At 39.0% G+C, this 15,109-nt stretch overlaps 1 protein-coding gene across 4 annotated transcripts in view; it reads left to right on the forward strand.

Moving 5' to 3' along the window:
- Nucleotides 1-15,109, forward strand: part of LOC308688002 (protein NLRC3-like) — an 83,596-nt gene that overhangs the window by 8,818 nt on the left and 59,669 nt on the right. For 3 of the 4 annotated variants that reach the window (XM_081360818.1, XM_081360819.1, XM_081360820.1), the window contains exons 5-6: nucleotides 9,123-9,293; nucleotides 11,082-11,255. In XM_081360818.1, coding sequence (XP_081216944.1) covers nucleotides 9,123-9,293; nucleotides 11,082-11,255 — 345 coding nt within the window. Of the gene's footprint in view, nucleotides 1-9,122; nucleotides 9,294-11,081; nucleotides 11,256-11,505; nucleotides 12,830-15,109 lie in introns of those variants that run through there. The other variant, XM_081360821.1, reaches the window with a different exon arrangement.

Consider the following 15,109-nt stretch of genomic DNA (forward strand, 5'->3'; position numbering starts at 1 on the left):
AACCTGCTGTGTGAAAAAGAGCAGTGAATACTTAGAAAAAAAAAAGTGCATTTCAAATACATACCCTCTCTCATTCATTCATAATTAGGCTGCAGGACTGAATTATGAACTGGTAAATGACAAACTGATCACAGAACGTGTTTATAAAGCTTTAAACAGCAATGTTATCAGCTTTTACGACTAAACATTTGCAAACAACATTGTACTGCAGAATCTGCGTATCAATTGATTTTGATTAATATGCGCGAGGGAGAGAGAGAGCAAGACAGCGCTCGGGTGAGTGCGCGCGCGCGGCCGGGGCTCTCGCTCTCTCTCTCTCTCTCTCTGCTCGTTCATATTCCCTGTCAAGCGCGCCCAGTTAAACTGATAGGACTTAAAAGCACATGCAAATGATACACTTTCACTCTATGATGGTTAGACTGTGCAATTAATTATTTTTTTTTCTGAGAGAAGCCAGCTTCCATTGAAAATGAATGACTTCCATTCATCTTTGGAAGCTCAAGTCGGCAGCGGTGTGAACGTACAGTAAAGCCTGTTTTATACTTCTGCGTCAAACTGCCGCCGTAGCTACGTCGTAGGCTGTGTGTAGCGCGCGTACCCTACAGCGTACCCTGACGTGCACCTCTCCAAAAATGTAACAACGCGTCAATTCTACGCGGACACAAGCACGGTGATTGGTCTGCCAGAACCCCTCCCTCGGGGTTTCACATGCTCCCTAGGTGCGCATCAACGCGGACAACGACACAGAAGTATAAATTAAAACCAACACGTTGCCTACGGCGTATAGGCTCCGGCGTAGGTCCGACGCAGAAGTATAATGAGGCCTTACTCCACTGTCGCTTGCCTCCGCCATCTCGCTGAATGCTGCAGAGACGCTGTTCGGGAAGCACGTGACATAAAACGAGGCCAGCTATTGGCTATTCGCTACTTCTCCTGCTGTACTGGCTGAGTAAAACATTCGGTGGCTCATTACTGTCACACTTTGGTCACCGCAGATTTAAAATATGCACGAAATGAGCCGCTTACGGCAAATAAAAGTTATTTAGCAACTAATCGATGACTAAATTAGTTGACAACTATTTTAATAATCGATTTTAATCGATTAAATCGATTAGTAGTTTCAGCTCTATTGTAAACCTTTACATTGATCATAATTTACCTGGGGTTAACAATTAGTCCTTGGTATTCATAAACTGATGTTTCATGCTGTATACTCCTAAACCCTCGGTTAACATTCGTATTTGCATATTTGCGGTGTTAGATTCATTGATTGGACGAATGCTGCATGCAACACGTTTACATGAAGGCTCTTGCATCCTCATATTATATTGCCAATTACTATTTTTACTATAATTACTGTTTTTTTTCTCTATATGGACTTTTTGGACAGTAAGATTAATAATGAAAAGGTCTCCTTCACTCCAATTGGCGAGTTTTCTGTTGCCATTTAAAATGTTTCCCATTAAACGCTGAAATAACTGTTTATACAACGCTCATGGTGCGTCCGCAATTGTGTACCTTTCGAGGATGCACTACATTTGAATTAGAATATCCTTCGTGACCGTTAAAAATGTATGATATATAGTATGAATTAGGGCTGCACGATATTGGAAAAAACTTACATTGCGATATTTAGTTTTTCTCCGATATATATTGCAATATATAAATAAACAATTTCACTAGTTGATTTGAATAGCTCTATTTGAATATAATTAATCAGTCTAGAATAATTGGGGTGATTTTGTAGGGAAGTGAATCTGCATAGAAAATAATAATTTATGAGCATAGAAATACAATAGAAGAAAGATACAATTGAAATGAGCAGTGCTTTGTTTTCCAGGTAAATCTAACAGTATTCCGGTACAGAAATTGAATAATCAAATGTAAAAATAACAGTCTTTAATGTATAAATCAAATATAACTAATATAATTAATTATCGTAATTAATACGATTTATCTTTGTTAAAGCTACAAAAGTAATTTTCTCTTTCTCTTTTGTTGTTTGATCACCATTGGTATCAGAAACAGCTGTGGGTACATTAAGCTGCTGTCCCTTTAAGATGAATGCCTGTACCTAATATAAATGACACGCATCCGTTTTCTTAATTGTTTACAGCACACAACCGACTGTGTTTAAGATGATACTCGCAGAGACGGACATTTTAACTTAATTTTACGTGCAAGTGTCCGTTTAAGCTTTAAATAAAGAGAAAGGGAACTGAATTCGGTGTTCATGTGCTGTCTGCGTGGCTTTGTGTGTGCGCAAAGAAAATGGCACGCAAGTCCTCTTGCGCTTGATGCCTGACTGAACTTAAAAACATGCACATTATAAACTTTCACTCTATGATGGTTAAATTTAGCAAATAATCCAAGACTATCCATCAATCCATGACTATCACGAATGTGCACATCGCAATATCAATGCTGAAACGATAGATTGTGTAGCCCTAGTATGAATGTGTGTAGTATGAATGGAATCCGGACGTACTACATCTGCCATGTTGTTATTATTATATGACCTACAAGCGTCAGTTACATCGCTTCACTGCCATTCATAAAGTCTGAGTCCTTAAAGTCCACAAAGTTTTAAATAATTTGAAATATACCTTTAACATGACACACAAGACACACAAGACCCGCCCCTCTTAGTTGCTGTTGCTACGTCCGACAAACCATTCCACTCTCACGCCACACATCATGTTCTTCTCACACAGTAAAAAATATATTGCAGAGCAAACAGGACACTGACAATGCGCCAACAGACAAGACAGAGCAGGTTACTTTTGGTGTGAAATAAAGTCTCAGTAATTTCAAACATGACTGACACTTTAATGTGTGGCGCCTTAGTTCAAGCAGTACGTGAACTAATAATCTCTTCTAGTTATAGCCAGTGTTGTGCAAGTTACTTCCAAACTGTAATACATTATACATTACTTGTTACTGTTATTTAAAAGTAATTCTTTACCTTACAATATTACTGTCTTAGAATTGTAATGCGTTACATTACTCCTGTATTACTTTTGAGTTACTTTCACCAAAATAACTACAGAAGTAGAACTTAACATTCTAAAATGATTAGGGCTGTAAAGATATGCAATATGAAACCACGACACTCAGATCCACGAACCTGTGTCATGGTGCGCGGTGTGAGAAGGCAGAATCACGACACACCCCTTCCAACTCCCAGAGTTATCCTTCCCGTCCAGATCCAAAGCTACCACATCTTTAAATTACTATTAGTAGCCTATTATTTGAAATTAACATTATAAAATACATACTACCTACACCACAAAACTAGCTGAGAATAAATTCTTTAAAATTGGGCAATTCCAGCGTTGTGGACGTGACATTTGCAGTAAAAACTTGAAATATAAATTCTCAGAAAATGCATGTAATACCAATATATTGAAACATTGTTTATATATCCATAGGCTACTCCCTTAATAAAGGAGTCCAGACATTAGATATATCAGATATATAACAAATATCAGTCTACACACGTGTTTTTTATTTTAATATGAGGGAAATATACATACATGCATGCGTGACACAAAAAATCTTTAACTTTTAGGTAGCAAAATATTTTTTAGTAATTCTGTGAATTACACTAAGCAAACCAAAAGTAATACTAGCCACCGGATGAAGAAGGGTTGGCTCTCCACAGAACGTAATATATTCATTTTATTGTATTTTTCGTGTTCGCATTTATGAGGAAAAAACGATGTGACGGACGTGTCTGTTTTCAGTTGCGGTCCGCAACTTGCGGACAGAGCTCTCTGAAAGCGGCACTAAAAGACTGCTTTAACCCTCTAGGCGCCACGGTCGAGTTTACTCGACAAGATGCGGCACTGAATAAATGGCCGATTTTTTTCAAATAGGGTGTCAAATTTCATTCGACCTCCCCTCCTCTAGATTGCAGACATGTCATACTTCATCCCTGACTCACAAAAATTGCCTCTCCGCAATCGCGGCGACAGTTTTGTGATGGAGACCTTGTCTAATGCCACTGGGTATGTTAGACGAGATCGAAGTATTCATAGGACAGTTAGGGGGTAACGTGGAGGCAGGGTGGGGAGTCGCAATGACAATGACAGTAGTCCAAGCTGTGCACACTCGGTGCGAGCTTGAGGCAGATCTGGCCGCGCCCGGGCTGCTCGTAGTAGGAGCAGAGGCGATGTGACACGGGGCAGAGGGGCTATTATGCATAGTCTATCGGAAGCTGATGGGAATTCCGGCTTTGTGTGTCATACTGGTTAGAAAGAAACCACAGAACAAACAGTAATGAGCATACATCCATCCCGCGAATGTACAGTCTTCTACTACCATACTCTCCCATTAACCGCTTTTCCACTGGCCAGCACGAGCACAGAGACCGAAATCATGCCTCGCATTAAATTTTGGGCTAAAAGTGTGTTGTAATGCAAGCCTTACTGAACATGTACCGAGTAAAATATTACTGAAAATTGATTAGTAATGCCTTACACTACTGCGTTACAACAAAAAGTACTGTAATACATTACTTTTGTAACGCGTTACTCCCAACACTGGTTATAGCACAAATTAAACATGAATGAACATCAAAACTGTAAAAAGAAATCAATACAAACCATTTTTCAAGTTCAAGTCCACTAGACTTTAATCTACTAACTGGTTTGGTTTGTTTGTTGGACAAAAATGGCGGATATCTGCATTATGATTGGTCAGGTCGCCTCTCAATCAAATTCTGGTGAAAGGTCTCAACACTGAGCTCTTAAATTTATATTTTAACCCTTACAAAATGATTGCAGTGTATCGTTGCAGTCATACGTTTACCTATTACCGTATTTTCCGCACTATAAGGCGCACCGGATTATAAGGCGCACCTTCAATGAATGGCCTATTTTAGAACTGTTTTCATATATAGGGCGCACCGGATTATAAGGCGCATAGAATAGAAGATACTGCAGTCAAACATTTGACTGGGTTTGCGTTATGCAGTGGTCACCAACCTTTTCAAGCCTAAGATCACATCCAAAGTCCAAATGTAAACCAAGATCTACCACTTGCAATAAAATTATGAAAAAACAAGTGGCTGAGCTGTAAAACCTTGTTTTACTCGACGCGTCCGCATGAACGCGAAGGTAATAAAAAAACTAATATCCGTCTGCTCGGGCAAATTCGGCTCAAAGTCGTGCATCTTCGGATTCGGAGGCGCGCGCGCGGCAAAAATGACGTCATTGTAACAGCGTGCGCGCCTCCGCATCCGAAGATGCACGACTTTGAGCCGAATCTGCCCGAGCAGACAGATATTAGTACATCTCATCACACCGGCACCCAGTTTGCGCGTCTAAATCAGTTGTATGGTCTGGTGTTCAGTCTAAAACAAAACAGTTGCGTCAAGTATAAATGCCTCGTCTGTTTGGGGAGGTGCGCGCGCAGTCAGCGGAGGCTCGCGCTCCGGTGCCAGGCGAAAGTATAAACAAGGATTAAGTCAGCGGTTGTTTTACAGACATTAATATAAGGCGCCAGATCCATATATAAGGCAATCCGGATTATAAGGCGCACTGTCGTTTTTTGAAAAAATTAAAGGCTTTTAGGTGCGCCTTATAGTGCGGAAAATACGGTATACATCTTTCAGAATCTGCAAGGTAATGCTGAAGAATGCAACACGATGCATTGAGAGCTAGGGGCAAACTTTTGAGCAAGATGATGGTGATGTTTAAATTTTCTTATTTTGTTTTACATGCTAATATCTTATTTAGCCTCTGTAGGGCAGGACTAAATTAATTAATTAATTTTTAAACAAAATAAGAACAATTTACACGAACGATCAAGTTCAAAAGTTTAACCCCCTGGCTCTTAACGGATGCTTCCTTCTTGAGCATGACTAAATGTTTGCCGCATTTGTTATAGTTGTGTACGAGTCCCTCAGTTGTCACCAGTGTGAAAAAATGGATCTCACAATCATAGTCACTGCTAGTAAGGAGTCAAATATGCAGAAGATGCTGTAAAAGCAAAGAATGTGCAATGGTTCTAAAGTCCATTGGGCAGTTTAACTGTTTGGGAAAAACAAGGGACTCATGAACAACCATTACAAAAAACAAAACAAAAAACAGTTGTTGGATCATTCAGGTAATGACACACAATATTAAAAATCAAGCCTATGTAATTTGTCTTGTATTTTGTGTTTGTATTTTGTCTTGTGGACTAGGCTATTGAACATCTGTTATGTGAAAAAGATTTTTCAGGGCAGTACTAAATAGAATCAATTTTTTATGATCCTTCTTATTAAAAAAATAAATAAAAATAACATTTTCTATAACGTTCTGTAACATTCCGCAAGGTGTTTTGTAAACTTATGACTAAAGTGTAAATGTAACAACAATCATAACATGATTAAAAGCCATAATGTTGCTGTGGTTACTATGTCAATCATCGCAATTTCATGACTTACAGGACTAAAATTTAGCGGATTCTCTCCCACATTTAAATGCAGTTATCACTTACAGTGTGAACATAACCACTGGTCCTCTAGAAGAATGAAAAACAAAACTATTATTTAGATCGTCAATAGGGCTCCCTTTTAAGCCATCACTTACAGTACTTACCGCGTTCTGCACTCTCACTAAAACTCTCGTCAGAAACCCTGAAGTTGTCTGCACAAACCACATTTTTTCACAAACCACGCATAAACGTCATTATCTCAAATTTACAAACTTTTACATACATGCTGCTGACATATTATTGTAGCAGATTTTGTGCTGAATACAGTGTAATCAGACTTTAGCCATGAAAATGTCACAAGTAACAGAAATAAGCACAAATGTCAGAGCATGTCAGAACACCTCCAGGGCCCAGAAAACACCTTAGACCCCAGAGGGTTAATAAGCCACTTATCTCACATAAATAGTAAATTATGGCTCAAGTGAACATAAACAGCTGAGTTAAAACCGGATATGTGTCCATATATTAGAAGCATTCGGTCTTAAAGTGACAGCAGCCTAGAATATGCCTGTCCATCCCATCTTGTATGCCAGCAAGAGAAATCTGGTTACCGTACACACGCAACATCTAACAGCTGGTGCATCAGACAGTTTGAGTAAAAATGGATGAAATGGCTCTGTTTCAGCAACAACAACATCATACCTTGGTTCTTTAAAGGGGTGATTGATTATGATTTCACTTTTCTAACTTTAGTTAGTGTGTAATGTTGCTGTTTGAGCATAAACAACATCTGCAAAGTTACAATACTCAAAGTTCAAAGCAAAGGAAGATATTTGCTTTTAAAGAAAAGGACTACAACAAACGGCTGGTTGGGACTACACGACATTCCTCCCGGGTTAGTGACAACACTAACCCTAGAATTTACATAAACCCCGCCCCCGGGAACGCGCAGTCCATGTTGAGAAGAGGAAAAGTTGTTGTATAAGAGTACATTTGTGAGTCAGCTCAAACTTTAGCATCCATCTTTTCACATGCAATAGAAAGTCACTCTGTGTGCATCTCACAACAGTTCCCGTATGAGCGATTTATAGATTTATCATGACAGAATATCTTAATTGAAGAAAGTTAACTCAGCAACATAAATTCATCAACTAACCATTCAGAGACGTCTTGTTGCGTTCTACATGTTGTCACTTCTTCTTGAGTAGGCTTGGGTATCGAGTATCGATTGGAACCGGGACTAGCTTTGCGATTTTCCCGGAATCGTTCAAAAGTTTAAATTTCGATTCCTAGTTTCGATTCACAGTCCGCCGACCGGAAGAAGAAACTGCTGTCTAAGTTACCAATTTGTTCATTTCTAGCCCTATTCTGAACTACCTAATCGATTTCAAACAAGTTCCCTTATTAACTCACAGCGTCTCATAAAATGTATTCAGAGCAAACAACCCTGACGTTAAACCTTAAAAACGTACTTAAATGATGTTTTCTTATTCTTCGGTATCTTGCAAGTTACAACCATATTCTCTCGTCCTCTGCTCGTCCATCTGAAAACTGCGCGCGATGCCGGCGAACGTAAAAAAAAACAAAAAAAACATGAAAACACATTTACACATGAGTGTAAACAACCTTATTTAGCCTATTTTACCTGATAGCCCATTTTAGCTGTGAAAATAGAAATTGATGGAGAAGGTCAGACTATTTCCTTCAGAAAGACCGTTGGTTAGCTAGCTCATTTAAAATATCCTAAAAAAAAATAGTTTAAAATAGATTTGATATTTATATTGTAGTTGAAAACAGCCCTGTGAGAAATTCATAGTAAAGTTCATAAAAAGTAAAAGTTCATAGAATTAAAATTTATCTAAACTTTTTTGACCCTGCCTCTTAAAAGAATCGGAATCGAGAATCGTTAGGAACCGGAATCAAAACAAGGAATTGGAATCGGAATTGGAATCGTTCAAATTCAAACGATACCCAACCATATTCTTGAGTCTCTCCATCTTTGTCTGACTCCGTTTTAACATTAAAGGCAGAACAGTTTCTGTCATTTTAGTGTGTCTGCATGAGGTAATAGCAGCTGCTAACACACACAAGCTCTTGAAACCCCGCCCTCTGCAGCAGTTCATTTACATTTAAAGGGCCAGGCACAAAACGGTGCGTTTTTGCAAACCCTCAAAAAGTGACAACTTTAACTTGCTATATATTCACATACACACTCTGGGGACATCATAGATATATTTCACATCTTGTGAAAAGGGCATTTTACCACCCCTTTAAAACAGCAAAAAAAAAAACAATGTTATTTGCATATCGAGCAGAAACAAAGAAACCTCGGCATCCGTTTTCAGGCCTTGGTAGCACTTTATTTTAGAGTCCTTTTCCTCATGTACATACTATGTACTTATTACATAAACTAATTAATATGTTATAATAGTAATTATAATAACTGGGTACTAACTAGGTACCAACCATGAACTTACCCCTAAACCTAACCTTAACCCATGCAGTTACCTTATATTACCCAGTGCTTTCTAAAGTAAGTACACTGTAAGAACATGTATGTCGTGCATGTTATGTAAAATAAAAGTGCAACCCAGGCCTTCCTGCTCTCTAACGTCTCTCCAGTACGCAAAAGCTTCTCCATTATTAACAAGCTCTTTACTGATCATAACCTTTTAACAAGAGTCCTCTCTTTTTTTCAGATTAACAGCCTGTAATCTCACTGATCAGCACTATGAAGTTGTGGCTTCAGTTCTACAGTCATCAAACTCCCTGAGAGAGCTGGACCTGAGTAACAATGACCTCCAGGATTCAAAACTGAAGCTACTCTGTGCTGGATTGAAGAGTCCAAACTGTCAACTCAACATACTGAGGTTTGAGTTTGACTTTCATTCATTAATTAATGTTAATAATAATGTGTGCTTTATATACATTTATACTACAGGGTGCTGTTGAATGCATGAATCTGATTGGTTGATGAATAGGGGTGGTTGGAAAAAACAAACCTAGAGTTTTGAACTCAATTTTTTTTTTGACCAATTAGACTTTACATGTTTTCAACATTGCACCCTTAAGTAATTAACTTAACACACAAACTCAACTCATTACTTTGTGTGGCAGAAACAACTCAATTGAGTGAAAGTAACTCAGGTGAATACACATTAGTGTAACATAGTAAATATAGTTTATATATTGTATTAGGGATGTCCCGATACCACTTTTTTCACTTCCGATACGATACCGATGCCGCAGATTTGGCTATTTGCCGATACCGATATCAATCCGATATTTTTATTTTATTCTTGAACTAATACTAGCTAATAATAAAATATATGACAAATATATGATAAAATATATAATAAAATTAGACACATAAAAAATCTCACTCAAATGGAGAACAAATACTTCTCCACTAGTCCACAACAACAGTTGATAATGAAAGACTTTCACCCTTTATTCAAAAGACCTTATGAATGATATGTTTGGTAACCTGAATGAATTTAAAATTAATTTGCTATATTTCAGATCAATATATGAATTATAAATATATGAATTATATGGATTCACATCTGAATTATAAATAATTTATTTCTGTATAAAATAATACTACTTTTAAAAACACATTTGATTTTCTTTTTTATTCAATGTAGAATGTGTAACTTATGTCCAAAAGATGAGATCATTTTTGCTTTTAAACAGCGTGCGTGTGAGAGAGAGAGAGAGAGAGAGAGAGAGAGAGAGAGAGAGAGAGAGAGAGAGAGAGAGAGAGAGAGAGAGAGAGAGAGAGAGAGAGAGAGAGAGAGAGAGAGAGAGAGAGAGAGAGAGAGAGAGAGAGAGAGAGAGAGAGAGAGAGAGAGAGAGAGAGAGAGAGAGAGAGAGAGAGAGAGAGAGAGAGAGAGAGAGAGAGAGAGAGAGAGAGAGAGAGAGAGAGAGATATTTTGGTTTGGTGACAGCTACAGTTTGACAAGAGTTTACAGTTTGACAAAAGCACAATGTTGTGTTTTACACAAATATAAGTAGGCTAAACACTTTTTGCAGTTTTAATGATGTCCTGTATGAAAATGACGGAGTATGTTTTTATGTTTCCACTGTTCGATCGCGCCCGTGCCTCTTTCTCTCTGACACACACACACACACATTCCAGAATTGCAATCTTGACATCGCAGCCTGTTCATTTTGCTGCGTTCACACCAAAAGTCTATTGCGTCTAGTTCGATGCTTGAACAGTTTGAATCCATTCGCGCGTCCAAAGCGAATAGGACGTGCCGCGCGCGTATAATGATAAAGCGAGCGTTTGAAGCGATATAGTTCAGAGCTAAGGCGGGGCTACAGATTAGGTGTCCCTATCCCGCATATGCGCGTATCTAACAGTAACGTTCCGTATTACATTAATTAATGTGCACGCGAGTTTTATTAATTTTTATACCGTGTATTCTCTGTGTAAATCCATGCACCGAACGTACGTTCAGTACGAATACGTACCGTTCCACCCCTAATGGGTATCGGATCATAGGTATCGGATAATTTTTTTTCTCCCCTCCGATATCCGATCTAGCGTTTTGGGCCAGTATCGGCACGATACCGATGCCGTGGATCGGATCGGGACATCCCTATATTGTATATACTATATTGTAATATATTAACGCAATATATTATTTCAGATTAACAGCCTGTAATCTAACTGATCAGCACTGTGAAGTTGTGGCTTCAGTTCTACAATCATCAAACTCAGCCCTGAGAGAGCTGGACCTGAGTAACAATGACCTGCAGGATTCAGGAGTGAAGCTACTCTCTGCTGGACTGAAGAATACAAACTGTCAACTAAACATTTTGAGGTACTTAGAAGTTTTATGTATATTGCGCCTTTCTGTAGCTCAAGGTCACTTTACATTGTACATTACAATACATTTACACACCCACACACACATTACAAACACATAAGGATACATATAGCCACATTATCCAAAGTACATGTTAACCCTCTAAGCGCCAAAGTCGCAAAATTGCGACAAGACATCATACTTAATAAAACAGGCTGTAGATCCTAATATGGTGTAATATCTCATTTGTATTCCCTACCACTAGATGGCAGACATGTAATACTTCGATTCAAGACCAAAATGACGTCATGTTCCTATTCAAAGTGTTGGAGGAAACAGCAGAGCAATTGAGCGATCGTGTCATTGATAAGGAAACAGTTCAGTTCAGAGCATCTGAGTAAATTGTGAGAATTGTGAGAGAAAATCGTCAAATGGCTAATAAAAACTTGTACCGTGAGGATGTGTTGCAAATGTTATTCGCCGATTCTGACTCTGAAGGGGAATATCTGCCTTTTGGAAATGACGATCGGCCGTCTAAGTACATCTTTGCCGCGCAATGGTGCCGCCCGCGCCTCTCCCGGTACAACTTTGCCGCGCAATGGTGCCGCGCACACTTCTCCCAGTACATCTTTGCCGCACAATGGTGTCGCGCGCGCTTCTCCTGGTACATCTTTGCCGCACAATGGTGCCGTGCGACTCGCGCTTCTCCCGGTACATCTTTGTCGCGAGCACTTCTCCCGGTACATCTTTATTCCACAATGGTGCCGTGCACGCTTCTCCCGGAACATCTTTGTCGTGCAATGGTGCCGCTGCGCAAGGCGCGAGTGTTCACGAAGCACAAACAGATCATTTTGACCATTTGCCCAACGGGGATGGGGCTGGCAGGGGTGGACGTGGTCTTAGTGTACATAGGAGAGCTATTGCTAGAGGTAAAGGCAGCAGAAGTAGAATAAATAGGTACTTATAGTTTTACTGTTGATTTCCTCTTTTCCTGATAATTTGGAATGAGGATAAAAAGACCAAAAAAAAAAAAAAACCCACTCCATATATATTTTTTCCTGAATATTACTGATGAACTGATCAAAAAGTAGGCTACTGTTCACATGCGTTTTACTACTATATAGTATAGTAATAATTTAGTACTTTCTCCTGTTATTTTTGGTTACCTCTTTTCTCATCATTTAGAATGAGGATTAAAAAAAATAAAAATAAAACATGCAAATAAGTTCAAACATCAGTTCAATATCTACTATTTCCTGAATATTATGAAATTCAAGAGGGCCGCCCCCTGATGACGTCATATGTAAATTAGATGAGTATATTTACACCCCACATAAACTTTCAGTCATCCCCAACATTTTTCTAATTTACAGTAGATCTCTATCTTTAAGCCCTTTTAAGCCACAAGCTTTTGAAATTTTGATGTCAAAATCCAGCATTTTTTCAAAAACACCTTGGCGCCTAAAGGGTTAAATAGATATGTTTTTAGCTGAGTCTTTAAGGTAGCCATAGATGAGATATAACAGAGTGTAAGGGGTAGTGAATTCCATAATTTAGGAGCATTAACTCTAAATGAACTTCCACCTACAGTGGACAAAAAAAAAAAAAAATACAAGTTCAGCTGATCTAAGGGACCGGGCAGGGTGGTAGGAGTAAAGTAGATCAGATGGATATGGAGGTGCAAGACCATTTAATGCCTTAAATGTTAGAAGTAATATCTTAAAGTGAATATGTGATGCCACGGGTAACCAGTGATGAGCAGAGGAGTAATGTGAGCAGAATGCCTGGTCAATGTGAGAACACACACTGTAATCGATTGATGCATGAATTGAGGTGTCAGCATCAGCTAGAGAAGATGAAAGATGTGCAATAGTGTTGTCAAAAATATCGATATTTCGATAAATATCGATACTGAAATATCTGAACGGTACCAATACTAATGTCCCGAAGTATCGATACTCCCATACTAGCCGAGCTGTCACTTTCACTTCTCTCCAAAGGCGCGTTGACAAACGTGACCGCCCTCGTCTCATTCGCTCTGGTTTAATAGCAAAAGTGAAGTGTATGGAAAGATGGCGAGTGCGGCGCCCTCGCGACCGGCTTTGGTTGATAAAGAATAGCGCTGACACGCGTTAAAAACACACAGCGAGCGGGCATGTCGGAGAATTGCGCGGACACACGCTACACACCGCGAGCGGGCATTTTCGGAGAATAGCGCAGACACGCGTTAAAAACACACCGCGAGCGGGCATGTCGGAGAATAGCGCAGACACGCGCTTCACACTGCAAGCGGGCTGCGGGCACCCAAAAGATTGTTTGGCTATCAATATCCCATCACTCATTTTTTTAAATTCTGAAAACAGACTTAACGAACAAGATCCAGGGGGACCATTTAGCAGCATGTACCTGTATGCTACTCAGCATCAATGGGTCACCTCTTTCTGAACTCCCCTGTAACTTCTCATTTTAACTTTTCTGAAACATTAACCAAGATGGCCTATTGTTGTTATGAGTGTGTTGTCTCGTTTTTTCACTGTAATTCTTAAAGTTAATATAATCTGACTGAGGAATCTTAGAAGTAAATATTTTAACTGTGGTCAAATGTAAATTAACTTGTGCCTATTTACCTTTATTAAAAAAAATATGATTTAATTCTGCAATTTGCCTTCATTAGCGATTATCATCAATTTGATTACACAGATATAATTAAACTAAACTGAGCTAGACAATGACATCTCTGAATTCAATAATGAAATGCCTTTAACTGAAAATTGAATGTTTAATCTTATTATTATACATTACTGACACTCTGTCCTCCAATTTGATACTGTTAAGTGCTTTGACAAAATCTTGTCAAGCACTATATAAATAAAGGTGACTTGACTTAGGTCATGTCGATCCAGTGAGCATTGTTTTTGCGCGTGATGCATGCACGTTTGTGTTTAACCCTCTGATGGTCTTCGGGGTCTTTTTGACCCGCAAATGACTTTTGCTCAAATTAAAAAAAAAAGTTCCCTTTGTCCAAATGGTATGAAACCTTCTACAGCTCTCAACACGTTCTAGAACTACAAACAAAAAATTAAATTGGAATGATATCTATGTTTTTATGTTAGCGTGACAAAATTTGTGACACTCGTGGTCTTCGGGGTCTCTGGAGACCCCGCAATCAAAATAGACAAAATTCATCATCAAAATCAAAAACAACGCAGAATACATCGACAGAAATGACAGAAATAAAGTGGCACACTTCCACCAATTCAAAAAGCATCCACAATGCTAAATTATTTTGCTCACAACACACGTACACACACACACACACACACACACACACACACATATAGAGGAATACATTTTTGAGACTATAAAAACTGTTCTCTTATTATTTGTCAAATAAAATCATCCAAAATGCAGTACCACCACAAAAATAAATTGGTGACACTGACACATTGAAAATGTACACACACACACACACACACACACACACACACACACACACACACACACACACACACACACACACACACACACACACACACAGGAACATTTGTAGGGCTATAATTTGTCAAATAAAATCATCCAAAATTCAGAACCACTACAAATATAAAGTGGTGACACTGGCACATCGACAATGCAGACATCCCAAGTCTCCCGGAAGTTCCGGGAGTCTCCCGCATATTGATAGCGGCTCCCTGATACCCGCAAATGAGTTAAAATCTCCCGGAATCTAGAGCGAGCGAGCCAGAGCGCGCGTGCACAGCAGAGAGGGAGAGGGAGCGAGAGACCTTGCGTGTGTGCGTGTGTGCGCACGTAAGATAGAGAGCATCTGATTGGCCTGTTTCGGTAAATCAACCAATCAATTGTCAGTGTGG

This window comes from Scardinius erythrophthalmus (assembly GCF_964197995.2).
Source record: "Scardinius erythrophthalmus genome assembly, chromosome: 1".
Lineage (NCBI taxonomy): Eukaryota > Metazoa > Chordata > Actinopteri > Cypriniformes > Leuciscidae > Scardinius > Scardinius erythrophthalmus.